Source organism: Vanellus vanellus, assembly GCF_965231255.1.
Source record: "Vanellus vanellus genome assembly, chromosome: 25".
Lineage (NCBI taxonomy): Eukaryota > Metazoa > Chordata > Aves > Charadriiformes > Charadriidae > Vanellus > Vanellus vanellus.
In genome coordinates this window covers 5,006,724-5,026,883 of record NC_138930.1, presented here as the reverse complement: position 1 = coordinate 5,026,883, position 20,160 = coordinate 5,006,724, and the positions used below count along the sequence as shown (strand labels likewise).

General features: G+C 59.9%; 1 protein-coding gene across 3 annotated transcripts in view; it reads left to right on the top strand.

The window, feature by feature from the left end:
• Window positions 1-17,378, top strand: part of CSNK1G2 (casein kinase 1 gamma 2) — a 45,945-nt gene extending 28,567 nt beyond the window's left edge. For 2 of the 3 annotated variants that reach the window (XM_082495245.1, XM_082495244.1), the window contains exons 2-13: window positions 721-1,217; window positions 8,956-8,996; window positions 9,545-9,614; window positions 10,045-10,193; window positions 10,670-10,904; window positions 11,130-11,215; window positions 11,641-11,725; window positions 11,832-11,980; window positions 12,471-12,557; window positions 14,263-14,367; window positions 16,145-16,251; window positions 16,819-17,378. In XM_082495245.1, coding sequence (XP_082351371.1) covers window positions 1,031-1,217; window positions 8,956-8,996; window positions 9,545-9,614; window positions 10,045-10,193; window positions 10,670-10,904; window positions 11,130-11,215; window positions 11,641-11,725; window positions 11,832-11,980; window positions 12,471-12,557; window positions 14,263-14,367; window positions 16,145-16,251; window positions 16,819-16,873 — 1,356 coding nt within the window. In that variant the 5' untranslated portion in view covers window positions 721-1,030 and the 3' untranslated portion in view covers window positions 16,874-17,378. The remainder of the gene's footprint in view (window positions 1-720; window positions 1,218-8,955; window positions 8,997-9,544; window positions 9,615-10,044; window positions 10,194-10,669; window positions 10,905-11,129; window positions 11,216-11,640; window positions 11,726-11,831; window positions 11,981-12,470; window positions 12,558-14,262; window positions 14,368-16,144; window positions 16,252-16,818) is intronic. The other variant, XM_082495246.1, reaches the window with a different exon arrangement.
• The last annotated feature ends 2,782 nt before the right edge of the window (window positions 17,379-20,160 follow it).

Below are 20,160 nucleotides of genomic sequence, written 5' to 3'. Positions count from 1 at the left end.
GGCAGGCCTGGGCGGGCTGTCATGGGAGCTCTGAGCATGGTCATTCCCCACACAGGCACAGCTCCTTAGAGACTGTGTCCTCTCCCACGTGTCCTGGCACCGGTGGCCCGGCCCAGTTGCAATGGAGGTTGGTGCTGGGGGAAGCACTCTGACTCAGCTGGCCACAGCCTCTGGACCCACAGGGACCCTCCCAGCAAGCAGCTGCCTGGGGAGAATATCCTCTTTTCACTTCGTAGGAAATTGCACGCCTGGCATGGTTTGTCCCATAACGCAGTGGTTTACGTGTGTCCTCCGCTCTTGGGGACTCTCGGATCTGACCAGTGGCAGCCTGGCCCCGAGCACCTCAGCCGGTGCCTCCGAAGGGCTCCCTGCTGCCAGCAGCCCTTCCTTGTTGGCGCCGTTGTCCTCATCAAGTGACTCTTCGCTGGCTCTGACCTGGAGATGCTCAGCAAGCGTTTCACCTCATGCTGTGGCCAGACTCATAGTTATTTATTTATGCCGGCATCTTAGATATGGGGCACCCTCTCAAGGTCCTGGTACCACAGCTTCTCCCACCCCTCAGTTGTGGCACCCCTCATTGTAGTGGGAGTTATCCGTAACGCAGGGAAGGTGTTGGAGGAGCACTGCGGAGCTGGGGGCAGGAGCCTGGGACCCACAACACCCTGTTGTCCACTGCCTCCTTGTTTCCTCGTGCTAATTTTCTCCCTCTCCTTTCCACAGCTGGGAGACCGAGGAGCCACGCTGGGAGGACCCTCTCCGCAGGATGTTCTCTCCACCAAAGAACTCCCTGTAACAGGCGACGATGACAATCCCGGCGGGACCTTGGAAAGCACTAACATTTCAGTAGCCCAGCACCCGTGGGTGGCCGCTTATCCCTCCTTCTCCACACCCCACCCTCCCACTGCTCACCGTGATGGTGTATTAACCAAGAAGAGCCCTGCTTCTTTTCTCCTCACCCCTCAACTTTCGGCAGCTCTGGGATTTGTATGGCAGCAGCGTAACCGTGGAGAGGCCGGGGTATCACAAACTTATGGATTTTGATAAGAGAGGAGGGAAAGGGGACCTGGAGGAAGGTAAAAGGATGTCCAAGACAGGTGGAGGAAGGAGCAGTCATGGAAGCCGGAGTGCTGGAACCAACTCGGGAGTCTTAATGGTGGGTCCCAACTTCCGGGTCGGCAAGAAGATTGGATGCGGCAATTTCGGGGAGCTCCGTCTAGGTGAGAAGGGCCTTCTTCTGTCCTCACTATAACTACTTGTGCAGGGGTTGCCCTGGCATCCATCTCCTGCGGCAGGAGGAGCTGGCGCATGCTTGTGACTGTCAGCACCAAGGGTGTTGACTGGTCATACGGTGTTGAAGCATTGCATGTTGCAGGTAGCCCTTGCTTCCTTCGCAGAATTCCCTTTTCCTCAGCCCCTTTACACTGTGCTTGGTCTTTCAAAGCCCGTCACAGCCCAAAGGACTTATTGCAGAGGTGTTTCCCGTCTCCTCCCCATACCTATTGCTCTTTGGCTTTGTCAAGGAAAGCATTACAGTTCAGTGCTGTCTGTTGGAAGCGGTGGTGGTCCATGCAGGCCTGCGTGTCCCCCCCATTCCAGGAACACTTAGTGAGTAATGTTTCATGAGATGCTGCTGTGTGCTCACCAGATCTCAGCCCACTTGTGCACGGGGTGCTGCCCTCCTGCTGCGCCATGTGCCTCAAGAGAGTGGGGGCCTGGGGGGTGTGCGCTCTGCTGGGACAAGCATCTGATCTGGGGTCAGTATTTTATTCCGGGTAAATTCTCCAGTTGTTGAAACTGGTTGTTTCAGAAACTGTCCTAAAAATTTATGCAGGGGAGAGAGAAAGTGCTGAATAAAACCCAAACACGTTCCATGGTTGCTTTCCATTTTGAACCAAGTTTATCAGGAAACGGTTCAAGCAAACTCTTGTTTAAAGGGTGGGCAGGTTGCTCCTCTCCCAAGGACTCGGCATGCCCCCGGAGGATTTCAGAAAGCTGTTAACTCCTCAGTTGGCGTCAGGCAGCTGGGAGAGGCCTGGCAGTACCAGGCACCGCTGTGCCAGCAGCACAGTCTGGATGTCTCCAGGAATGCGTGTTGGACGTGTTGATGGAGTCTCTGCCAGGCAGAGCATTGGCCTTGGCTGGGAGTGCTTTGGGAGCCCTAGGAAGGGGGAAGAGAGCTGGTCCCCGGAGCAGGCTGGGAGCCTGTGATGGCTGTAGGTCTTGTTGCTCCGTGATATTTTAAGCAACGCCTTTTCAAACCAAGCTCTGAGCTAAACCCGCAGTAAATGTGGTCGTCTCAGCAGGCTGTTTGCGTGCAAAAGGAGCAGGAGGTGGGAGGCTGTCGGGAGGTGCTGCCGGCAGCCCCGGCTCCGGCACCCGTGCGGAGGGTGGGGTGAGTTTACCCACCTCGCTGGGCCGCCTCTGTCTGTGGGGAGTTAATGTTAGCTCTTCCCAGTGTGACAGACTGGCTGGTGCCAGGCTAAACCGTCCTGTTCCTGAACTCCCCAATGGGATCGCCACTTAATTGCAGAGCTTGGGAAAATGCTCTGTTTAAAATCCAGCCAAGTGGTTCCTGCATTCAGCAGTGGAGGGTCTGCCTCTCCTGGTGTTGTGAGGAGCTCTGATCCTTCCTCCAAGCGCAGGTGTAGTGGAAGGAGAGGTATTTAGGGATTTTTGCCATGCCAGCTGCTCCTTTCACTACCCAGGTGGATCCGGACACCCCCTGGGGATGCTGCTGGTGCCTCCCTGCAGGGCCTACCTGTGTCCTTCCACCTCCTTTTCCCTGCTTGCCAGCAAACGTTCCATGGCGGGTACGTGTTTCTGGGTGAGCTGTCTTCTGAGATCCTACTCTAGGCAGGAGTCTGAAACAACTGGGGCTGTGGCTGTTGCTTTGACTGGTGTGCTCAGCGCTGGAGGACCGCGTGATCCCCCGCATTGGCCTCCCCCCTCACTTTTTGTGGACAGCACCAAGGTGGACATGAGTCTCGCGCGGATCTGAGGAGCATCTGTGAAACTGGCAGTCTGGGTTGCTCAGAGTGGAGCTGTCACCAGTGCCTGGGAGCAGTTGGGCTGAGTTTGTCCCTTCGGCTGAAGGGACAAGCAAAGAGCTTTTGCTCTGGGGCTCTGCAGCGATCGATTCTCGCTGTGAGAGTTTGTCCTTGCCACCAGCAAGAGAAGCTTCTAGTCCCTTTGCGTGGTTTTCCTGCCCTGTCACACCCTGTAGTGCCCAGCTGCAACGTGGTAACGGCCTGAGCACAAGATCTCATCACAGCAGTAGAAGCCACAGCTATGTGGCTTTTCTCCTAAAATCGCATCTCTCTTCCTTAGGTGTGCCTCTGGGCTGCGTCAGGGCTCAGGAATGCTTTCAGGACTTCACAGAAAGTAGGGATTCCTCCCAACTGCAGCTGAATGGCAAGGGACCAGAGGGATCCTGCTGTGAAGTGGTGGCATGAGCAGGGATGCTCCCCAGCATTTGCTGGACGCTCAGTTTTCCCCTGGGAATGGAGTATTCGCTCCTCAAGGCAGGCTGCTTGGAGAGACCAAAGTGTAACTCAGTGTTTAAAAGCTCCCAAATCTTCTTTGGACTCTTTCCTTTAGTAAAAAAACAGGAGATCTTGCAAAAACATGCCAGGAGGTGACTCCTCCGGCTCCCAGCCCTGTGGGATGGAGGAAGATGAAGTTTTCTTCCTGAAACAGGTAACGCTTTGCCCAGTTTCACCACTGTGCTGAGAGGCAGGTGCCAATCTGTCCTTCTGGGTGCCTCAGCTCAGCTGTCCCAGGTGGGGGACAAGTGTCCTCTGAGCTATGGAGGTGTCCAAAGTCAAAAGTGATTTGTTTAAAAATAAAATTTAAAAAAAAAAAAAAAAATTGGCATAAGGCATTTATGGGAAGCCAGAAGGGGAATGACTTGGGCAGGATTTCCTGGCTGCCAAAGCCATGCTTGGATCCTGCCCCTCCGCGTCCACGCTGGCCTTGGCATCCCGGGCGCTACACAAATGTATTGCCAGTCCCTGTCCCAGTCAGGCGGCGCTGCTGGCCAGTTCCTCGCAAATGGTCACCCCATCCTGGTGCTTCACCCTGGGCCGAGCAGGGCACTGTGCCCTGGCCAGCACATCCGAAGCATCCCTCTCCCTGACAGCCTGCAGCTGTGGGCGAGCGCCAGCCCGGCTCCTCCTGGGGCTTTCGAAAGGCAGCCCGAGACAGCACCCGCTGCCTGCAGTCCCCCCCCGTCCCCCCCAGCTCCTCCTGCCCATCTACTGCCTGCAGCCAGCCCGCCTCTGTGCCAGGGCTGGGTGCTGCCCTCTGAAACACAAGGCAGTAGGAAGCTGGTGGCAGCAGGGATGGCTGGAGCGCGGCTCGTGTGCCCTGGCACCGGGCTATGGCTGCTGCCTCTGCCAGCTCCTGCACCCCTGGGAGCAAGGCCAGCACGTACTGCTTGCAGCGAGGGTTTGTTGGGGCAGGCTCCTCTTAGCAGTTCCTCGGTGGCGCTTTGCAGTGCGCTGGGATAGGGGAAATGAGGAAAACCCAGACAGTCAGCAGAAAGGGCAAAAATGAGCCCGAAGCACCTGGGTGCTACGCAAGCCCCCTTCCCTGAGCTCCGCCTGGTGTTGGGCTTCCTCCCAGCCATGCTTTGGAGCCAGGAGCTGCTGTGGGTCCTGCTGGGCTGCCTGGGCAGGGGGTTCCCCAACGGCCCCCTCCCGAGCCTGGCTCAAAGCTGGTGCTCTGGTGAGGCTGTGCCATGGAGCTGCCTCGGGGAATGTCAGGCCGGGAATGGGATGGGGGGGGGGACCAGGGACCCAGCAAAGGCTGCTGCTTCTGTTCTTCATACAATAACCTTCTGCAAGTCTGCTTTTGGCGGCTTTCCTGTGCTGGTGCCTCTCCCCCAGCCTGGTGCGTTCATTTCTAATGGCAGCTTGGAAACAAAGCGAATGTTTTCCTTCGAAGTTAAAGGCTGGAAATTAACTTGTTTTGAAAAAGTAAAACCAGAGTTTTGGAGGGAGGAAAATGAGGGGGGTGGGTCCTTGTGCGGTGTATGAGGCAGCAGCAGGTCAGTACTACAGCTGGGCTGGGGCCATGTCCCAGCTGAATGGTCACGTGCAAGCACTGGGGACATTCCCAAGCTCTCTTGAGCTGTGGCTCTCACCCCTGGCCTGCAGCCTCCTGGGAACTCGCGGGGGTTACTTCTCAGGGGCCACAAAAGGTACCTTCAGAAAATGCCAGCTGGGGTTAGCGCGCTGTGCATGACACCCTTCTCTCTTCAGCTCCGCAGAGACCTCTTTACACGTGCACGTACGGCGCAGGGCTCAGCCCCGCTGGCTGGTCGGAGCCGCAGACTCACCACGTGCTGAAGGCGGCCCACGGGTGTTTTCGGAGGAGACTGTGGGAGAGAAGAGCCCACACGCTGGCTGCTCCTCTTGTCTCCCTTGCTAATAGCTCATGGTTGTTTTCCCTCTTGGTCTTTCAGAGCCTCCTCTAGAGGAAGGTCAAACCCTAAAATAACTACTTTTTTTTTTGATGGTATTAAATCCCAGTGCTTCAAGGAACTACCCTTGCTTGGACTGATGCAGCTTATGTTGCCGGGTCTGCAGTGCTTGCAGCGCTGGGCTGGTGCCTGGATGCCTTTGCACAGAGCTGCCTTCTCCCGCACTCCTTGACTGCATCGCCTGAGGATCGGGGAAGCCAAATTGCCGGTCCCAGCGCCCAGGCACAACTCTGTGCTCCTGCTGCAGGCAGGGCTGTATTGCGCAGGGTCTCCCGGCACCATTGGTGTGGTGCTGTGCCCCATGCCGTGCTGTGACCGAGGGGCTGGCGCTGGATGGGGACCCAGTTGGGAGCCCAGCACAGAGCTCAGCTCCTCCTTGGGCCGCCGTGATGTGCAGGAGCAGGTGCCGGATCTCCCTGCTGCCAAATTGGCCTTTGGGAGGGGGATGATTTGGGTGTTAGCACACGGTTAAGAGAAAGCCACGTCTGACTTTTAAATGTGATACGACCCCGGATCTGGCCGCCTCCTCCGATGGGTGCCTTTGGCTCAGCTCTGACCAGGCAGGCCGTGTCTTGCAGGTGCTGGCAGCTGGATTCGGAGGAGCCGCCAGCGCTGAGCTGGGCAAAGGCCTCTCTGCAAATGCAAATATTTGCTTTCTGCTGCTCATCTTGCCACTTTCTCTTTTCTTCTTCTTTCAAAAGCACCTTTTCTTCTGTGCGTTCTGCAGTGCTGCCTGCCTGTGTCCTCCCCTGGGGCAGTCTGTGGACTCCAACACGTTTTAGCTGTTAAAGTTACCGTCCTCAGTGAGCGCTCAGCAGAGCGGGCGGCTGGGGGTGGCTGCAGGAGCTGCTCCCGGAGCTGGACGGAGGAGTTCCCTGCCGGGGGAAGGACCCCGCAGCCCTGCCTACTTGCTCTTTGGCTTTTTCTTTCCTGTTGCGTTTTTTTTTTCTCATGATAGGCCAGTTCTGCTCTTCACATCTTTTTTTTTTTTTATCAGGAAATGGGAAGAGGATGGTGGTGGTTAGACAGCAGCAATGATCCATGCGCTCTCTCTGCTCCCCCGTCTTATCTGGCATCTCTGTCCAAGCCCTCCGAGTGTTACAGGAAGGGATGAACCATGGGGGTATCAAACGATTGAACTCATTTGTTGGGCTGGGAGAGGGCTGCCAGCACCCAGAATGCTTTTGGGGATAATTTTCTCTGCCAGTGAGCCACAGGGGGGCCAGCATGGTGGGGACAGGACAGATGCCATGTAACAGGGACAGGGGTGGACATCTCCAGGCAGAGCCCTGCTGGGGATGCTCCTGCCTTCTTCCCTTCTCCAGCCATGCTCTGCTGTGCCCGTTTTGCAGTGCCCCTCTGGCAGGGTGGCAGCTATCCTGCCATGTTATTTTTTTTCCCCTCTTCAGACCCAGCCTAACCTCAGGGAAAACCTAGCTGTGAGTTTTCTGGTTGCAAGTTACTGCCCTGAAGGCAGCAGTGATTTTTTTTTTGGACTGAACTGTACGGCCCTGAGGCCGGAGCCCACCTTAGTCGGAAAGCATGTGGGGACCCTGTGCCGTCGTCACAGGCAGGACCGTGCCTGCCTGGCTGGGCTCTGTCTGCCCCTGCATCCCGGCCGGCGTGCGAAGCTGTTTTGCTCTCCCTTGCAATTGTTTGCAAAACACAGAGGTCCCGGTGCGTGGAAGATAAGCCGCCTGCACGCGCTTCTCCTCCCTGCCAGCTTGCTGCCTTCTCTCTCTGTTGAGTTGTTGAGAGGTGACTGTGCTCACATTGGGGGTGAGGGGGCTGCACTGGGGTCCATCGGGATTTCAGTTCTTCCCTGCCCCAGTCACGTTCCCAATGATCTGAGAGTTTCCTCTCTGGAGCCATACATGGATCTGGGGGATATCCCACCTCCTCCCTGGGAAACATTGGTCTGTGATGGGCCAGAAACCCTGGGTCTGGCATGTACTTGTGTTAGCCAGACATTTCTCCCTCCCTAATCGCCTACTTCCTAATTGCTGTGAAGGGATTTGGTTTTGCAGAGGCAGGAGACAAAGTGGCTTGGCAGAGGTCCCCTGGGATGGGAGATGGTCAGCGAGGGAACAGGACTGAGCCCCTCCTTGGCTGCAGTGCCCTTCCCTGGGAGGAGCCGCTCCATTAATATCTCCCATTCATCCCTTCTTCCCGTAATCCTGCCACTGACTCTGGCACTCAGCAGCTGGCTCTGATGTCACCCGGCAAGGATTTATTGCTGCTTCAGGTGGAGAGCAGCAGTCGGAGCAGATGAAATCTTATGCCAGGAGGAGCTTGTTTCCCTGAGCAAATTGCTTGGAGAAAATCCGAGGAGACAGATGCAGCTCTATCAGATACGCACATGCCAGGCAGGGGGATCGCATGTCTGCTGGCTCTGCGTGCCATGGAAGGGAACCTGCTGCAGTTAATTTCCATCTCTCCGGTGTCCTAGAGGGCTCTGGCAGAAAGGGCACTCAGATGTTTCTGCAAACTTCTTTAATCTTTGCCTTTGTGGACCGGGGGCAGTGGTTGTACTGATGCTTGCTGGGTGTAACACCTCCCTCATGCCCTCCTGGCTTGCTGGGGTGAGCAGCACGATGTGCAGACACTGTTAGTTTAAGCTTTCTGTGGTTATGGGTGTGAAAACTCCCATAACTCTAGGAAGTCATTTACAGGGTTTCGGGGTGGCACAGCTGCCCTTCCAGCTCTCCTGGGCACTTGGAGGCAGTTGTCTGGCCCTCCCCACAGCTCATCGGTGCCTTCAGCTCCTCCTTGCATGGTCTGGGCCGTGCTGTGGGTCTGCTGCTGGCTTCCCCTGCGCCCTCGGGTGGGTGGGAGCATCCTGAGGGATGAGGTTGAGTCGCACGTGTGCGTGTGTGCGCACACACACACGCACACCATCCCCAGGAGTGACCCCAGTCCTGGGGAAGGGTTTTCCACCTACCTGCGGTGTCTTCAAACCATGGCCAGCTGCAATGCCTCCAGCTACCCCAGTGCTCTTGGGGCTCCTTCCTCCCTGCCACCCTCTGCGTGGTCCCGCTGCCCACAAAGCAGCATCCCTCAGCTCTGGACAGCCGTCCCAGAGCAGGGTGGCCCCTCTCCATGCTCCCCTTCTGTGGGAGAAACAGCAGGTCCCAGCCTTGTTCCTGCCTTGGCCAGTCACATCCCTGCAGGCCTGGACTGGGACGTTGCCCCCTCCCAGCAGACTTGGCTCCGGCCCCCCAGCAGCCTGCCCATCCCAGAGGAGTCCAGGCACCCCATCTGGGGGTAATTAGCGGGCGTGTTGCAACTCCCCACAGTGGGTTCCTGCTCCTGCTCATGCCTCTAGGCCTGTTTATGTGTTGTGAGAGCCACCGAACCTGTTCGGGATGTTCTGCAGCCCAGGAGCCCTCAGGGGACTGCGGCGAGTGTTATGTGGGGTTAATGCAAAGGCTCAGTTGCTTTCAATTGCCTTTTTTTCGTGTCTCTCTCTGCAGGAAAGAACCTCTACACGAACGAATACGTAGCTATCAAATTGGTGAGTCCCCCCGTGGTCAGGGCAGCGACGTTCAGGCCACCTGGGAAGGAGGTTGTTCACCCTCCCCAGGCTGTTAAGAGTGGGTTGCGATAGGTGATGGATGGGTGGTTGTGCAGGGAGCGGCGCTCACCGCTAGGAATTGAGGGCAGGCAAAGCAACACACGTCATTGCAGGTGGGGTGATCTGGGCCCAGGGAGAGAAGGGCTGGGTCTTTGCTTCTTCAGGACCTCACAGTGGCCTGTGCTGAGCTCAGCCGGTGCCGGTGGCAGAGAGGACTCCAGGAGAGGGTGGTCCCCACAGATACCTGCTCCATTAATGTCTACCCCGGCCCCCAGATCTCTCTGGAGTGGGCGGTTCTGGCTCCCATATGGGCTGGTTTTCTCTCATCATCCCCTGAGGCTTCATCTCCCTTTTATACTAGTTTTTCTCAACCCCAAATGCTCTCAGTCCAGCTGCTGCCAGCATGTGAAGGAGGTGTCTGACACCCAGACCTCCCTAACATCCTGCTCCCTACAACAGCCTTAACCGTTCTCCTTCTCTCCTCCAAGGAACCCATAAAATCCCGGGCCCCCCAGCTGCACCTGGAGTATCGGTTCTACAAACAGCTCGGCAATGCAGGTATGGGGCCGGGCTGCGCTGCCACGGGGAGCTGGCCGCCCAGGCGATACGGCTAGGAAAGGGAGGCTTCCTCTAAATGTGACTCTGCAAATTCCCTCCCCGGCATGAGCGATTCCTGCCCATCTGCTCGGCTGGGAGAGGCCGATTTTACACAGAGCCACGTCTAATCTTTGATCCCTTTTTATTTAGTTCTTTCCCCACACACACACCTCCCCCGCAGCAGTCAGGGATGCAGATGGAGCTCCCTCCTTCGCCCTCCTGCCAAGAGCAGAGCCAGGCTGTCTGTGGCGCAGAGGGAGGGCAGTGCAGAGACATCCCCCCATCTGCAGCCCCCCGTCCCGGCTCCAGCAATGGCATGGCCGTGACAGCACGGCTGTGTGCTGCTCAGCTCTGTTGCAACCCCTGACAGCCCCTGCTCCATCTCTTGCAGAAGGAATTCCTCAGGTTTACTACTTTGGCCCCTGCGGGAAGTACAACGCCATGGTGTTGGAGCTGCTAGGACCCAGCCTAGAAGATCTCTTTGATCTGTGTGATCGGACCTTCACGCTCAAGACCGTCCTGATGATCGCGATCCAGCTGGTGAGCGCAGCACCTTCCGCCTCGCCGGCGGCTCTGCACGGCTCGTCACAGCTCGCCTGGCCACAGACCGCCACGGGGGAGCGGGGTGGTGCGTGGGCACCGTGGTCGGGCTGTGTGGGGACCCTGTGAGCCAGTACCCAGCAGTCCACAGGAGGCACTGCCCACTGCTGTATCCCGTACCTCACCCTCTCCCTGATGTAGGAGGGTTCTCCCTCACCCTCACGCAGCCCCTTTCTGAGCGCAGCTGAGTGTCTCTCACTGTGTGGCCGAGATTCGGCCAGACTGAGGTTGTCTCCCAGGGCTGGAGGACTTGTGCTCATCCTTTTGACCCAGGGTGACGTATGAGCTGATGGGAGCAAGATTGCTGGCTGGGGACAAGGCAGTTGGAGCAGAGTCGGGGGGAGGAAGGTGCAGGGATGCATGGAGGATGCCGGCTGTGTCTCTGCTGTGGTGCTGATGTCTCCTTCTGCCCCTAGATCACACGGATGGAGTATGTCCACACCAAAAGCCTGATCTACAGAGATGTCAAGCCAGAGAACTTCCTGGTGGGGCGGCCTGGCAGCAAGCGGCAGCACACCATCCACATCATCGATTTTGGCCTGGCCAAAGAGTATATTGACCCCGAGACCAAAAAACACATCCCCTACCGAGAGCACAAGAGCCTGACAGGGACAGCACGCTACATGAGCATCAACACCCACCTCGGGAAAGGTGTGTGCACACTGCGGCCAGCTCTGCCTCTTGGCCGAAAGGGAAAGGGAAGGGGACCGCAGGGTGTGAGCTCCCTGCTGCCAGAGGTGGGGCTGGGGACAAACTGCCTCTCCTGCTCTTCAGCCTGGGATGTTGTCCAGGGGACTTGGGGTGCTGCAGGCTCTGGCAGGGACAGGGAAGGTGGCTGTAATGGGAACGTGCCCGTGTCTTTTTTTCTCCATGCAGAACAAAGCCGCAGGGACGACCTGGAAGCATTAGGGCACATGTTTATGTACTTCCTCCGCGGGAGCCTCCCTTGGCAAGGCCTCAAGGTAACTGCCATCTCCCACTGTCCCTGGACACGGCTGCCCCGTGGATCTGGCTCTGTCCTGGCATGGTCAGCATCAGGGTGCGGGGAGGGGAAAGCTTTGACCCCCGGCGTGTTAGAGGGTTGGCACCCCACCAGCTGCCGGGGCTGTTGCTCTGAGCTCTGTGCCAGGTCCTTGCTGTGCTGAGTGGCTGTAGGTGTCCCTCCCACGGTGCGGGTATCCCAGCTGCTCTCACAGTGGGTGTCCTGGAACTGCACTCCCCAGCATTTGTCCTCCAGACCTGCCCTGGGCAAGGGGATTCCCTGGGAATGAGCTCTCGCTGTTACCTGGAAAAGGGGGACCAAAAAACTGTTCGTGGTCTGACCGCACCCAGTGTCTCCCCGGGACATGCCTGGCCCTCATGCTGACCTGCTCCTTGTCTCTGCCAGGCCGACACGTTAAAGGAGAGGTATCAGAAGATCGGTGACACCAAAAGAGCCACTCCAGTGGAGGTGCTCTGTGAGAACTTCCCAGGTGAGGACACTCTGCATGGCCTGTCCCTGGCCCCAGCCTGGCCCCAGAGCCCGCTGGCCTGGCATCTTGTCCCCCTGCCCCAACTGAGCCTGCTTTGTCCCCGCAGAGGAGATGGCCACATACTTGCGCTATGTGCGGCGGCTGGATTTCTTCGAGAAACCGGACTATGACTACCTGCGGAAGCTCTTCACAGACTTGTTCGAGAGGAACGGTTACGTGTTCGACTATGAATACGACTGGGCAGGAAAACCCCTGGTGAGTGGTGAGGGAGCGGGGACGGGCAGAGGGTGCTGGGCCCCAGGGCACCCGGAGGGCGGTGGGCAATGTGGTGGGGAGTCAGCGTGGTCTGCGGCAGCAGCCAGGGAGGATGCAGGTCAGCAGTTGTCCCTGCCATGTACATCCGTGCCCGAGAAATCAGCTCCACCAGTCCTCACCCGACACCGGCACCAGCTCCAAGCCGGGGCTGTCGTGCCAATGAGTTAAAGCTGTGACACAGAAATTTGACGCTCCTGGAGCTAAGGGGAACCCAGCAGTCGAGTTGGCACCTTGCTTTTTGCAACAGGCACCCTCCGTGGGCTCACTACAGCCAAGCGCAAGCGTGGAGCTGCTGGGGCGGGGGTAGGGGCTGGGATAAAGCCCCGATTCTGGGGTGTTTTGCATGTTTGCCCAGAGGTTGGTTCAGGGGGTGCGGGGCGGCAGGAGGGATGCTGTGCCGTGGCTGATGTTGTCCTGGTCGTGTCCCCAGCCCACCCCCATCGGCACGATGCACAGCGAGGTGCAGGTGCAGCCCCCGAACAGAGGAGACAAAGCACAGCCACACACCAAACACCAGGTGAGCGGCAGCACTGCCCTGGCCAGGGCGCGGGACCGCGGTCGTGCACAGCTCGGGCTTCTGCTCCACAGACCCACAGAGCCCAGCGGGGCCTCTGGCTGGAGGCAGGGACTGGGGCATCGTTTTCTGCCCAGTGCTGTCTGTGGGACGGCTTCCTCCCTGCAGGTCTGGGTCTGTGACTAGCAGGGGGACCTGGGCAGTGACCCCGGGGCCAGGCGGCCTGGCAGAAGCGAGAGGAAGCAGCCATGGGAGGCTGTGGCACTGCAGGGAAGCGCCAGGCCTGGCCTTCAGCTGGCAAGCTGCAGGGTTTAGCGCTGGCCAGTGGGCATGGGCATGGTACAGGCTGAGCCACCTTGCGCTAAGGACCTTGTCCCCGGTGCCACATCCCCACGGGAGTAACGTGCTGCTCTGTTCGCGATGCCGCTTTCATCAGTGAGGTGGGGACATGGGACAAGGGAGGGGGCTGCCCGGGCCTCGGGGGGGATTCATGGGGCAGCTTGGCAGCGTGTGGCCCCGTGCTGGAGAGCGGGGTTGGCTTTGCCCTGGGAACTGGCAGGGCATGTGGGGCCGAGCTGGGAGCAGCCCGGGGCAGGGAGACGGGCAGAGCTGTGCAGGCAGCTCCCTGCCTGGGTCGCTGTGGGAAAGGGGCTGGGCTGCCCGGCCCTTCTCCGATGCCGTGGCCTGCCCTGGTGCAGGAAACACGGCTTTGGCACTGCTGCCTTCAAGAGCAAACCTCGCACGTTTCCCCAGCGGTCCTCTACAGACCCTCGTCCTCTTGCCTTGAACCTCAACAGGGAGCAGAGCACCTGCAAATGGGCTGGAGCTGAGGGTGCAGCACCCTGTGCTCCCTCACCCGTGTATCAGCCCAGCGGTGCCCCTCGCTGCTCTGGGCCGAGCACAAGGAGCCTGGGACAGCCCTGGCTCTCGCTGGGCAGCGCTTCCTTAGGGAGAAGGCAACGTCTTCAAAGCACCTCTGGTTCGTTCCTGGGAACTTGCTCCCAGTAAGATCTGCGCTCTGCCGTGTTCAACAGCCCTTCTAGAGGGCCGTGGGAAAAGCAAAACACAAAACTCCCACAGCGTGGGAGCAGTTTCCAACCCGGGCATGCAGAGGGGTGTGCCATGCTCACCATGGCGAGGGTTTGGCAACCCTGAGGAGCCCAGTACCCTCGACGAGCAGCACAGGTCGCTTCCTCGCAGTCACCCCACAAGGATCCGTGTCAGCCTCGGAACATTGCGCTCGCGGGAGAGTGGCTGTCACCACCGCCTCGGCCCGGCTGCATCTCCCCATGCGGCGAGCGACACTGCTGTCCCAGCACGCTGCGAAATGCAGCCACCGGCCCTGCGCGGGGCTGGCCATGTTCCGCAGGGCGGTGTGCCCTCAGCTGCCCGGAGAGGACGTGTCCGGTGCTCCGCTGCTAGGGGGTGCGTGTGTGCGTGTACGTGGCAGGGAGGATGCAGACCCTACGGTGTCACCTCAGGGACCGCTCTGGGGAGCCGCCGGGATGGTGCTGCGCGGGTGCCCTCCGCAATCACAAACTCGAGCTGCTCCGGTCATGTTTTTGCTTTTGCATGTCTTATTTTCTCGACTCCCTTTGCCACTCTTCTCCCTGCCCTTTCCCTCCACCTCTTCCTTCTCTTCCCCATTCTTCCTCTTTTCTTTTCTTTTGTTTCTTTTCATTCTGTTCCTCCTGCCTGTCGCGAGCAGCCGCCCGAGGGGACGGAGTTGTGGGATCCTCAGGCCAGTGGGCAGCCTGCCGAGGAGCCTTTGGGAGCTCACCTGGCAGCCGGCAGGCTCGGGGGGTCCGTCCAGGTACATGCAACCACGCGCCGAGGGCAGGGGCGGGCGCGGGAGGGAGCAGAGCCAACCTGCGCCACGCGACCTGCCCGTACAGCCGGGCACAAGCCGATGTGTGTCTGCCGGCCGTGCCGGGGGATCAGCCCTGCTCCCCCGCCCCCGGGCAGCACTGGGGCCACGTGTGCCCAGGGTCTTCCTGGGCTGCAGCACGTGGACCACGGGGCTGTGCTGCCCTGTCCCTGTGGTGCGTGATGCTCACGGCTGGCAGACGAGGCTGGCGCTGCTTCCCAGAGGCTGCCGGGCTCCCTCGGTGCTGCAGTTGGGACTCGGAGGGCGAATAGAGATGGACGAAGCGCTGACTCTGTGCCACGCGGCAGCACGAGCAGTCAAGTGGGCATCAGGCTCTGCCCCCAGTGCCGCTCGTCCCAGCAGTGCCGGACACTGCGGCCTTATCCCACGTGGAGACTTCCCTGTGCCTCCTTGTTTGACTGGGGGGATGGCTTCAAGCCCTGCTTCTCCTCCCTTTCCCTGGGCAGTCCTCAGCCTCGGCTCCCTGCCTCGGTCGTGCACTCGCGCCGTCGGCCGCGTGCTCGCCACCCTCGCAGCCTTCTGCCCTCTGCCGCTCAGGCTGGTGGGGTTCAACCCACGCAGATGAGGGGGCATCCATGGTGGGTCCCCCCGGCTGGACCTGTGCTGCTTCTTCCGTCTCTGCTTCTGTCCCCACTGCTGCTGCTCGTTCCTGCTGCTCCGCGGTGAATCTCTGCCAGTGCTTTGTCCTGGGCTCAGGCCCGGCTCCTGCCGTTGCTGTCTCGGGGCTGGAGCAGACCATGGGGCCAGTTCATGCTCTGCCCAGCTCCTCCCGTACCACGTCCCCTCCCTGCCACAGTGGCTGCTGCCTGCTCTCGCTCTGCAAACCTCCCCCCGTCCTCCGCTTGCGCCCGGCACTGCAGGGGGGTGTTGGTGACGCACAGGGGTCTTCGGGCTTGTTTGGGGGGGGGCTGTAGCTTGACGTAGCTCTGCCGGCTGGGCACTGTGGCTGTCGGATGGCAGCTCCTCCATGAGTCTGAGTAAGGCCGAGCCTCCTCGCTGGGGACGAGCAGCTTGGCAATCCTTTGGCCTGCGCATCCCCAGGAAGCTCCTGGCTTTGCCTGGGGGCATTGGGCACAGGAGAGGGCTTTCGAGCAAGTCCCCGTTGCCTGTGCCAACCCCGTCCTCGCTTTGGTGACTTGGATCTCCTCGGCCTCGGCACCGCGCATGGCCCCGCTGCTCCGGTGAGTGGGCAGGAGCTCAGGAGCACCGCGAGGCCGGCAGGAGCCCACAGGGTGGGCACTGGGCTGGGTCCCGCAGGGCCCGGCGGTGTTGAGGCTTGGGGCTGGGGAGCAAGAGCTGTGTCCAGTCGCTCGGCTATGGCAGGGTCTCCTCGGAGCTAACGGCTTCCTGGGACCATGTCTCCCGGGCACGTTGGAGCTGGCTGCCAGTAAGCCCCTCTCCTGGTGGGGTGTGCAGGGATGCCCAGGAGCCAGGATCCTCCCAGAAACGCTGAGGGGATCTATGCCCTCTGTGCGATGGGGCTGCTTGGGAGTGCTCAGCACCGATGCTGAGCACCGCTGTCTGGGCAAGGGCACCGTCCTGCTGCCCTGTGTGGGGACCCTGGTGCTCCTGGCACAGGGGGGCTGTGCCGCTTCCTGGGGCTGCACCTCTCCGGGACACAGCTGCCGCAGGCCAGGGGACGTGGCCGAGGACTGGCCGGTGCCCCGTGGGCTGCCCTGCGCTGACGCTCACCTCTCCCCAGGTGATGAGCTCCACCAACGGAGAGCTGAACACGGATGACCCGACGGCAGGACATTCGAACGCCCCCATCACAGCCCCCACCGAGGTGGAGGTGACAGACGATACAAAGTAAGCCCCGCTGCCTCCCTCTCGTCGGGGCTGGGATGGATGTGGGTTTCGGCAGCTGCCGTGTGATGTCCTGTCCTGTCCTGTTCCCTCCGGGAACAAAAAACAGCTCAGCTCTAGAGCAACTACTGCTCTTCCCTGGGACCCTCCCAGGGGTGTCCCAGCAGGGTCACCCCCAGCCCCTTCCCACCTCACCCTGCCCAGCCCCGGGGCTCACACGTCCTCCCCAAAGCAAGCACAGGGGGGCATGCACAGATCCGGGGCCATTCCCTCTCCGGGAGCCCCTGCCCAGCCCCGGCTCCGGCCACTGGCGTTTGCCATGGCTGGCGCTGCGTGCAGTGGTCAGTATCACTCGCCCTGGTCAGTGTCACTTGCCATGGCCATCATGGTGCTCCCTGTCCAGCCCCTGCCATGTGCCAGGGACACTTCCTGGAGCAGCTGTGCCCATGTGGGGCTCACCAAGACACCGAGGGGTTTCCGTCCCCCACCACGGGCTCTGCCCTGACCGTGGGGCCGCTGAACCCGTCCGTGTCCGGGCCCGGGCACTGACCGGGTCCCCTCTGTCCCCAGGTGCTGCTGTTTCTTCAAGAGAAGGAAGAGGAAAACCACCAAGCGTCGCAAGTGAGCTGCCAGGCCGGGTGGAGCGGTGTGCGCGATGGCTCCTCTCCCTCTGGCCATGGCTGGATCTTGACCTGCGGAGCCGGCGGCGGCGGCCTCTCGGTTCGGACGGGGACGGGGGGGGGCCGAGCCAGACGGCCTCCCCCAGCGCCCCACGCGCAGGCGGGGAGCGGGGCCTCCCCAAACTGCTTGTCCTTTCCTCCGCCACTCGCCCAGCGCGTGGCCGTTTACTCGAACCAAGCCCAACTTCGCTGAAGTTCCTGCGTCCGTCAAAAAGAGAAAAAAAAAAAAAAAAAAAAAAAAGAAACCGAAACAAATCCAGAGCGTCACTTGCTTTTGAGTCTCTAACTAGTTTGAAAATGGGGATCAACTCTAAAGACTCTGACCCGTCGCTGTCAGAAGAAGCAGAAGACAATTTCGAGAGCAGTGGGCTAAGGAGGAATTTTTTTTTTTTTTTTTTTTTTCTGTTGCTTCTTTGTCTCTTAAGTTAATTTAAAGTGAGTCTCGGTGCAGAGTGCTGAGTCGTCAGTCTTTGACCGTCATCTTCAGTGTTACTGAATTCTGCTCTTCCTTTAGGCCCCCCCTCCTGCTCCATGTCCCCCGTTGGGTCCCCCCCCTCCCTTCGTTAACGCCTTTGGTGACGAGTGGTGCGGTCTCCGGTACGGTGAGCAGCGCTGGGGTGTGTGTGGGGCGGGGGGGCTGGGGAGGAAATGCGTTTACAGTTCATTTTCCGATGCACTTTTTCTAGCAATACCGGTGCCGGTTGGTCCTGCCAGGAGCAGATCGGTGACTCCTGGGGGCTGGGGGACACAGGGACAGGGACGGCCGGGCACCGGCCTGCCCCCGTGTCATGGCGAGGACCGCTTGGCCGAGACCAAAGGGACGCGTGAAGGGCAGTGACAGAGCGGGGTGGAAAAGCAAAGCAGCCTCATCTCTGGCGCTGGGGTGGTGTAGGGCTGGATGTGTTTCCACCGCAGCTTTAGGTATTTGCAGGGGCAGCGCCGTGGCCGTGGGGCAGTGTCTGTAGTGGCCTCTTTGGTTTTACACACCCCCCGGGCTGGCAGCGGGCGCAGGGTGGGCCATGGCCGGGGCGGGTGGCACTGCAGGCGGGCATGGAGGCACGCGCTGAGCACAGCGGGGTGGTCCGGCGCTGCTGCCGCCATGGCATCCTCCCGCCTGCGCTGAGGCTGGGCCTGATCCTGTGGCATGGGGGGGGGGGTGTACAGGGACTGCGGGGGGGGGGAACGGGGGACTGGAGTTGTTGCAACTTACACACAAACACACGGACGCAGAGACACACACCCCCACACAGACACCCCCCCACTCCCCCCCTTCCTCACCCCCCCCCCAGGGCACTGCAGCTTTCCTACGTGACTGAACCCGTGCGCTGGTGTGTGTGTATTGATCATGACACATTTTGGGAGGGGGGGGGCGGGGGGGGGGCACACTTATCTTTACCAAAACCCTGTTGTTCTGCCCCAAGAGAGGGGCTGAGGCTTTGGGAGGGGTGGGGGGAGGGCGGGAACGGGACCATCTGTGGCTGCTTTGAAACATTTGTCCAAACTGACCATCTCGGGGGGGGTGCATGGGCACCCCGGGGAGGGCACTCCACCGCACCCCCGCTTCTTCCTAAATTCGGGATTGACCCCGGCTTTGGCTTCTCATTGGGAGCAGCGGGGGGGGGTTGGGAGGGGGGCCGGGGGCAGCCCCCTGTGTCCCCTGGCCGCAGCAGAGGGGGTGACATGCAACGTTTGCCCTTGTTTCCCCAACGAGGCAAACTAAACAAACAAAAAATGTTTTTAAAAAAAAAAAAAAAATCGCCTTAAATTTTCCCTGGAAGTGGCGCCCGCTCAGCGCATCGGCTCAGAGCAACCCAAGCGGAGGCCGAAGAGGAGCCGCGGAGGGAAGGGCTGCGTTTTCCCGGCTCCGTCCGCACCCTGCGCCGCCGGCAGCTGCGAGCGGGGCCGTGGGGGCACTGAGGACGCGGCGCAGCCCCGGGACTTACTGTCCTTCCAGCGAGGAGTCCAAATACTGAGATTGTACGTGAGGGCGTTTGTTCCATTGCGAGTTGAGTTACTGCTTTAAAACAAAGTGTACAGAAATGGCATTTAAATTTCTCTGATGCTTCCTGGAAGCCATAGAATTTAGGGGCTTTTTTTTTTTTTTTTTTTTTTTTTTTTAATAAAACAATTGAAAAATATAATAAAAAAATCTTTAAAACCCTACGCATTCTCCTGTGCTTGATTGCACGGCCCTGAGGGTGGGGGACACTGACCAGCACCCCCCGTTTTCATCTGAGGCTTAACCAGCAGCGGGTTCCCTGTCCCCGGGTGGGAGCTGCCTGGTCTCCGCGGTGCCCGTCCCTCGTCGAGGGCCTCCCCTGTGCCTTTCCTGCTGCAAAACAGTCCAGAGCTAAAAATACAGCCCCTCCTTTCTTTTTCACATGAGGAGAGGCTGGGGGCAGTCGGGGCTGCTGCAGTGAAGCTAACGGCTCCCGGCAGCTCCCTGCCCGGCCTGACTCTCCCCGGGGCTCCCAGGGGATGTTTCCATAAAAAGCCGATGAGTGGGGAAGGCTGTGTGGGGCAGGAGGGCGATTCCCAGCCAGAGCCCAGTGCTCCGACACTGGCGGGGCTCCAGCCTGAAGGACCATGGCCCTGATGCTGGTCAGGAGCTGGGGGAGTCCTCGGCCTCATGGCTGAGGAGGAGGAAGGACGGGATGGGCATTGTGCTCCAGTCAGGTGAGATCCAGCCATGGCCCCAGGACCGTACAAAAGCAGAGGGGCAAGGCCGATGTCCCCACTGCTCCTCGCACTCCAGTGTCCCTGATAAAGAGCTCCAGCACAGGCCAAGGGTTGGAAGCTCTCACAGCCTCGCCCAGGGGATCAGGATCACCAGGTGGCTCCAACACAGCCCTGCTGATCCCTCTGGGCTCCTCACCGAGGTGTTGAGCAACGTGCCCGGCAGCTACGGAAGGTGCTTTGCCTGGGTGGCGCAGTGGGTCTGGGGGCAGGAGGGGAGGCAGAGCCCAGCCCTCGGCCCTGCTCTACCGCCGCTGACAGCCTTGCTGTCCTGCCCGTGCAGCAAGGGCAGGGACACGGCTCTCGCCACCACCCTCACAGCCTCCAGAGACTGGACTGAGCCCTGCAAAGGCCGGGGCAGCTTCGAGCACAGCTTACATTGTCAGAAAAACCTCCAATCCAGGTTAGAGAAGTTTGTTAATAAAGTGACAGGCTAAATCTACCTCACCCCCAGACAGGATAACGCCTGCTCAGCACCCTCCTGCTCTCCTCCCCC